Raw genomic sequence first — 6,396 nt, 5'->3', positions numbered from 1 at the left:
TCTATAATAATAGAGAGACTCCAGAGGACAGGCAACTTAAAGCCACCGAGAAAATGACCAAAGTCCTGGCTACTGTTGTCCAAAAGCCCCTGGATAAACACAAGCCCCTAGATAAGGACCAATGCGCCTATTGCAAAGAAAAAGGCCACTGGGCCCGAGAATGCCCTAAAAAGAAAAAGCCACGTCATGATCAAAGACCATGGCAGCCAAAAACCACACCCGCCCTCTTCACTCAAGATGCAGAATAGGGGGGACGGGGTTCGGATCTCCTCCCCGAACCTAGGGTAACGCTACAAGTGGAGGGGAACCCAGTTCAATTCTTAGTCGACACAGGGGCACAACATTCGGTCTTGATCAGACCCCATGGAAAAATTTCTGAAAAATCTTCCTGGGTCCAAGGGGCTACCGGAATAAAAAAATATCCCTGGACCACCCAGAGGACTGTGGACCTAGGAAATGGAAAGGTCACCCATTCCTTTCTAGTCATCCCCGACAGCCCGTGCCCCTTATTAGGAAGAGACTTACTCACTAAAATGGGGGCCCAGATTCATTTTACGCCAGGGGGCCCCCAAGTGACTGGCCCTCACAACCAACCCATTACCATACTTACTCTAAGATTAGAAGATGAATATCGACTCCATCAGGGGCCACCCTCACAAAGTCAAAACATACAGCCCTGGCTCCAGCAGTTTCCAGAAGCATGGGCTGAAACCGGGGGTATGGGGTTGGCTAAACATCGCCCAGCTCTGTTCATAGAGCTGAAGCCGGGGGCAGATCCAGTTCGGGTCCGACAATACCCGATGTCAATGGAGGCCAAAAATGGCATCACACCACATATCCATCGCCTCCTAGACTTAGGCATCTTGCGTCCCTGCCATTCAGCCTGGAACACCCCCCTGCTGCCCGTACGAAAACCTAACAGTGCAGACTACCGTCCGGTACAAGATCTGAGAGAAGTTAACCGCCGAGTCATGGACATACACCCAACAGTACCCAACCCCTATACCCTCCTAAGTGCCCTCAGCCCAGAAAGACAATGGTATACTGTCCTTGATTTAAAAGATGCTTTTTTCAGCCTGCCTCTGGCCCCCAAAAGCCAAGAGCTCTTCGCCTTCGAGTGGTCCGACCCTGAGAGAGGCATAAATGGGCAACTCACCTGGACCCGGCTCCCCCAAGGATTTAAAAACTCACCCACCTTGTTCGATGAGGCACTTCACGAGGATCTGGGTGAGTACCGGAATCAAAACCCCGAAGTGACTCTCTTGCAGTACGTTGACGATCTTTTAATCGCTGCTGAGACTGCCGAAGCTTGCTTGCAAGGCACCAAAAATCTCCTCCGGACACTTGGTGCCCTGGGGTACCGGGCTTCAGCAAAGAAAGCCCAAATTTGCAGATCCAAAGTAACCTACTTGGGGTATCTGTTAAGGGAAGGCCAACGATGGCTCACTGATGCACGGAAGGAAACCGTTCTCCGCATCCCCCGACCCACAACCCGAAGGCAGGTAAGAGAGTTCCTGGGATCAGCCGGGTTCTGCCGCTTGTGGCTACCTCGGTTCGCCGAGATGGCTAAGACTCTTTACTTGGTCACCCGAGAACAGGCGCCCTTTGAGTGGACAGAGGAAACTGAGCAGGCTTTCCAGCAAATTAAACTCGCCCTGTTGTCGGCACCAGCCTTAGGGCTCCCCGATGTCTCCAAACCCTTTCATCTCTTCGTAGATGAAAATAAAGGGGTAGCCAAAGCAGTGCTGACGCAACTCCTTGGCCCATGGCCCAGGCCCGTTGCCTATATTTCAAAAAGACTGGACCCAGTAGCGGCTGGCTGGCCCCCTTGCCTCCGTATGATCGCTGCTACAGCTCTAATGGTAAAGGATGCTGATAAGTTAACTATGGGACAAGAGTTACATGTTACAACCCCTCATGCCATCGAGGGAGTCCTCAAACAACCTCCTGACCGATGGATTAGTAATGCCCGACTGGTTCACTACCAGGGACTATTATTAAATCCCCTCAGAATCATTTATGCTCCCCCCCAAACACTAAACCCTGCCTCCCTGTTACCAGACCCGGACTTGGATACCCCTCTCCATGACTGCGCTGAGATATTGGCACAGGTTCATGGAGTTCGGGAAGATTTACAGGATCATCTGCTACCAGACGCCGAAGTTACCTGGTTCACTGACAGCAGCAGCTTTGTACATCAGTGTCAAAGGTACGCGGGGGCAGCAGTCACAACTGAAACTGAGACTGTTTGGGCAGAGCCTTTGCCAGCTGGCACCTCTGCCCAACGGGCTGAACTTGTGGCCTTAACCAAGGCACTGACTTTGGGAAAAGACAAGAGACTAAACGTGTATACCGATAGCAGATATGCTTTTGCTACAGCCCACATACATGGAGCTATATACAGAGAGAGGGGACTGTTAACTGCAGAGGGGAAAACCATCAAAAACAAAGAAGAAATATTGGCTCTCTTAAAGGTACTCTGGCTGCCTAAACGACTAGCCATCATACATTGCCCAGGCCACCAAAAACCGATCACACCGGTGGCCAGAGGAAATAATTTGGCTGACCAGGTGGCCCGAGAGGTGGCCTTACAGGTGGACTGTGCTTTAATGACCACCCTACCAGACCCCGGTTCAGCTAGTTTACCAGAAAGTCCCACCTACACTAAAAAAGACCTAAACTGGATCCAAAAATTGCCTATGACTCAGTGCCTTAACGGATGGTGGAGAGCAGCAGACTGTAGCATAATCCTCCCAGAAGAAATGGGAAATAAAGTCTTATCCAAGATGCACCGAGCCACTCATGTGCACAAGAAAAATGCAAGACTTAATAAGACATGCTAGGATCACCATTAAAGACTCTAGGACAAAAATTAAACAGATAGTTACTAGCTGTAAAGCTTGCCAACTAACTAACGCCACCAACCACGGGAAAAACCCTGGCTCCAGAACTCGCGGAACCAGGCCGGGAGCCTATTGGGAAGTAGACTTCACCAAGGTAAAGCCTGGAAAATATGGATACAAATATTTGCTAGTGTTTATAGATACCTTTTCAGGATGGACAGAGGCCTTCCTCACCAAGCATGAGACTGCGCAGGTAGTAGCAAAGAAAATGTTGGAAGACATCATGCCCAGGTACGGATTCCCTACCCTAATAGGATCAGACAACGGACCAGCATTCATTTCAAAGGTAATACAAGGGATAGCGCAGTTTATTGGGGCCGATTGGAAACTACATTGTGCATATAGACCCCAAAGCTCAGGACAGGTAGAAAGAATGAATAGAACCCTAAAAGAGACCCTAACCAAATTGACCATGGAGACAGGCGCTAACTGGGTAGTCTTACTCCCCTAAGCTCTGTTCAGGGTGCAGAACTCCCCTTACAAACTTGGATTAACCCCCTTTGAAATCATGTATGGAGTGCCCCCCCTATAATTCCCAACCTACAGTCTAATGTGTTAACTGAATTTGATGATCATAAACTTCTTATTTCCCTGAGGGAACTCCAGCACACCCACCAGGAAGTTTGGCCCAGATTGAGAGCCATTTATGAAAACGGGCCCCCTCCTGAGCCGCATCACTACCGACCCGGAGATTGGGTATACGTGCGGAGACACAAGCAAGAGACCCTCCAACCACGGTGGAAGGGACCCTACATTGTGATCCTAACCACACCCACTGCTCTCAAAGTCGACGGGATTGCTACTTGGATCCATTACACCCACGCCCGACCAGCTGATCCCTTTGCGGTTCGAGAAGACTTCGTGCCGGAAGCCAACACCGCCTGGACGGTTAACCAGAGTAAGACCCATCCTTTAAAATTGACTCTGCGTCGAAAACCTGACCCCGAAAACCGGCTAAGACCAAAGGCCTGGGTGTCCCATACCAAGACTGTTGCAGCAGCTCCGGACCCACAATGATCGGAGGAACACTCATTTGCGTGCTCCTGCTCACCTCCTACGGACTGATAAGTATTGCGAGCAACCCCCATATACCCAATACTTTAACTTGGGAGGTTTCTAATTGGGAAACCCATGAAGTCTATAATACCACCACAAAACCAGATACCCCCTTAAATTCTTGGTGGCCCGACCTATTTTTCAACCTAGAGGATGTAGCTGTCTCCATGGGATTACTCCCCGGCATACCTGGGGAACGAGGATCTCTAAGCCAGAAGGGATTCTATGCATGCCCAGGGTTCAGACAGAACGCTGACACCACATGTGGAGGAATTTTAAAGTACTACTGTAAGTCCTGGAGTTGCATCACTTCCAATGATGGGAACTCCAAATGGAAAGTAAACCCCCATTATATTGACATGACATTTGCTAGCCCCTGCCCCAAACGCAAGCTAGCAAGTCAGTATTTTGGAACAGGTCCCTGTAAACTTATCCGCATTAAATTTCTAGAAGATGGGAAAAAAGATACTAGATGGACCACTGGGCTTAATTGGGGAATCTATTTATATCGGGGACCACCCTACTATGCAACTGTTATTCAGATAAAACTAAAGGTACAACCCAAGGTTCCACCAGTGTTAGTAGGACCGAATCCAGTAATAAGGGCCACAAGTGAGCCTACTACTACTCCAGGGCCCACTAGTAAGCCTACTGACACCACGGGCAAGGGTACTAGTTCTTCAGCCACTCAGGTGACCCCGAAAAAACCCCAAAAAAATTCAAATCCCATTCAAAGATGACCCCTTATGGGTAATGATAAATACCACTTATAAGGCCTTAAACCATACTAAACCCAATGAAACAGAAGCTTGTTGGCTGTGCTATTCCACAAAACCTCCATTTTATGAGTCAGTAGCAATAATAGGAAATTATAGCACTGCAAACAACTCAGACGCTTGCAGTTGGGGACAGAGAAAACCCGGCCTCACACTACCAGCGCTTACGGGAAATGGGACATGTATAGGAACAGTGCCAACAAAATATAGCCACTTATGCATAAGTAACAGGAATATATTCAATACTTCAGAAAACTGGATTATTCCACCAAATAACTCATGGTGGCTTTGTTCTCATGCGGGATTAACCCCTTGCCTCTATAAGGATATGTTCAATCAGTCAGAATTCTGTGTAATGGTAATTGTGTTCCCAAAAATCATATACCACACAGCTGAGTATGTAGACCAGATGTGGATAGCACCCAAAAGAGTGACTAAAAGAGAACTCATTACTGCAGGGGCTCTAACTCTGGCCACCATATTTGGACTCGGGGCCATCGGAACCGGGACAGGGATCTCGGCCTTAACTATACAAAACAAGGGATTTAGTATACTTAGAGAAGCGGTTGACAAAGATATAGAAAGAATAGAAACTGCCATCACTTCGCTTGAAAAGTCCCTAACCTCCCTCTCAGAAGTAATTTTACAAAACAGGAGAGGACTAGACCTGCTGTTCCTACAACAAGGTGGTCTCTGTGCAGCACTAGGAGAAGAATGTTGTTTCTATGCTGACCACACAGGAATAGTAAGAGATTCTATGGCCAAGGTCCGAGAAGGGCTAAATAAACGAAAAAAGGAAAGAGAACAAGAGGCTGGATGGTTTGAATCCTGGTTCAGTGCGTCCCCATGGTTAACTACCCTGCTCTCCGCTTTACTTGGGCCTCTAGCCATCCTACTTCTCGCTCTCACATTAGGCCCCAAAAATCATTAATTTTGTCCAAGACAGGTTCAATACTATACAATTAATGGTCTTACGAACTCAGTACCAACCGCTCGAGACATTACAAATAGAAAACTAAAGATCCAAGATTGCCTCTTTAGGCACAAGAAAAAGGGGGGAATGAAAGGAACAATCCAAATGACAGCCCTACCTTAGTTTAAAGCTAGGTTCTCTTTTCTGCTTATTATGGATCTTTGATGAAAAATACAATTGCTGAGAAGTCTGTTTTGCTTGCTGTTTGCTATGAGCATTGTGAGACCTTTCCTGAATGTAACCCGCTGTGTAGTAGAATGGGTTGTAAACCTTCCTAAATGTAGTCTGATATGTAATGAAATGAGTGATTGTACATAAACTAACCGGCGTTTCTGGCTTCTGTAATCTTGCTTGCTTAACACGTTCCTCCCCTTCCCCTTTCCCCCTTCCCCCTTCCCCTTTTTCTCTCCCGCCACAAGTAACGGACAAAGCCTTCCCACCAAAGGACAGACAAAGGACGCCCAATCAGAAAACAACAAATGTCCTTACTTTAAAATCGACTAATCAGGCCCCTCATAATTTGAAACCTCACCTGTGCTATTTGTCCCTGCCTATAAAAACGCTGTACCAACCCTGATCGAGGCCTCTTAGCGTCACCGGCAACAAGTGCACAGAGGTCCAGGTTTGAACCTGCAATAAACGACCCTTGCCGCTTGGCTTTGACTTACAACTCTGGTGGTCTTTGGTG

General features: G+C 47.8%; 1 protein-coding gene across 1 annotated transcript; it reads left to right on the top strand.

Moving 5' to 3' along the window:
• Positions 1–404: 404 nt before the first annotated feature.
• Positions 405–3,933, top strand: LOC123587863 (the record flags this gene model as incomplete). Its single annotated transcript, XM_045457900.1, is given in 4 exon segments — positions 405–2,631; positions 2,737–2,806; positions 2,808–3,435; positions 3,438–3,933. Coding segments are annotated over 4 exon segments (3,408 nt in total), but the record flags the coding sequence as incomplete, so codon positions are not given.
• Between the last annotated feature and the right edge of the window lie 2,463 nt (positions 3,934–6,396).

The sequence above is a fragment of the Leopardus geoffroyi genome, chromosome D3 (genome assembly GCF_018350155.1).
Source record: "Leopardus geoffroyi isolate Oge1 chromosome D3, O.geoffroyi_Oge1_pat1.0, whole genome shotgun sequence".
In the NCBI taxonomy this organism is placed as follows: domain Eukaryota; kingdom Metazoa; phylum Chordata; class Mammalia; order Carnivora; family Felidae; genus Leopardus; species Leopardus geoffroyi.
Note: the sequence above shows the minus strand (reverse complement) of the source record. Positions and strands in the feature narration are given on the sequence as shown.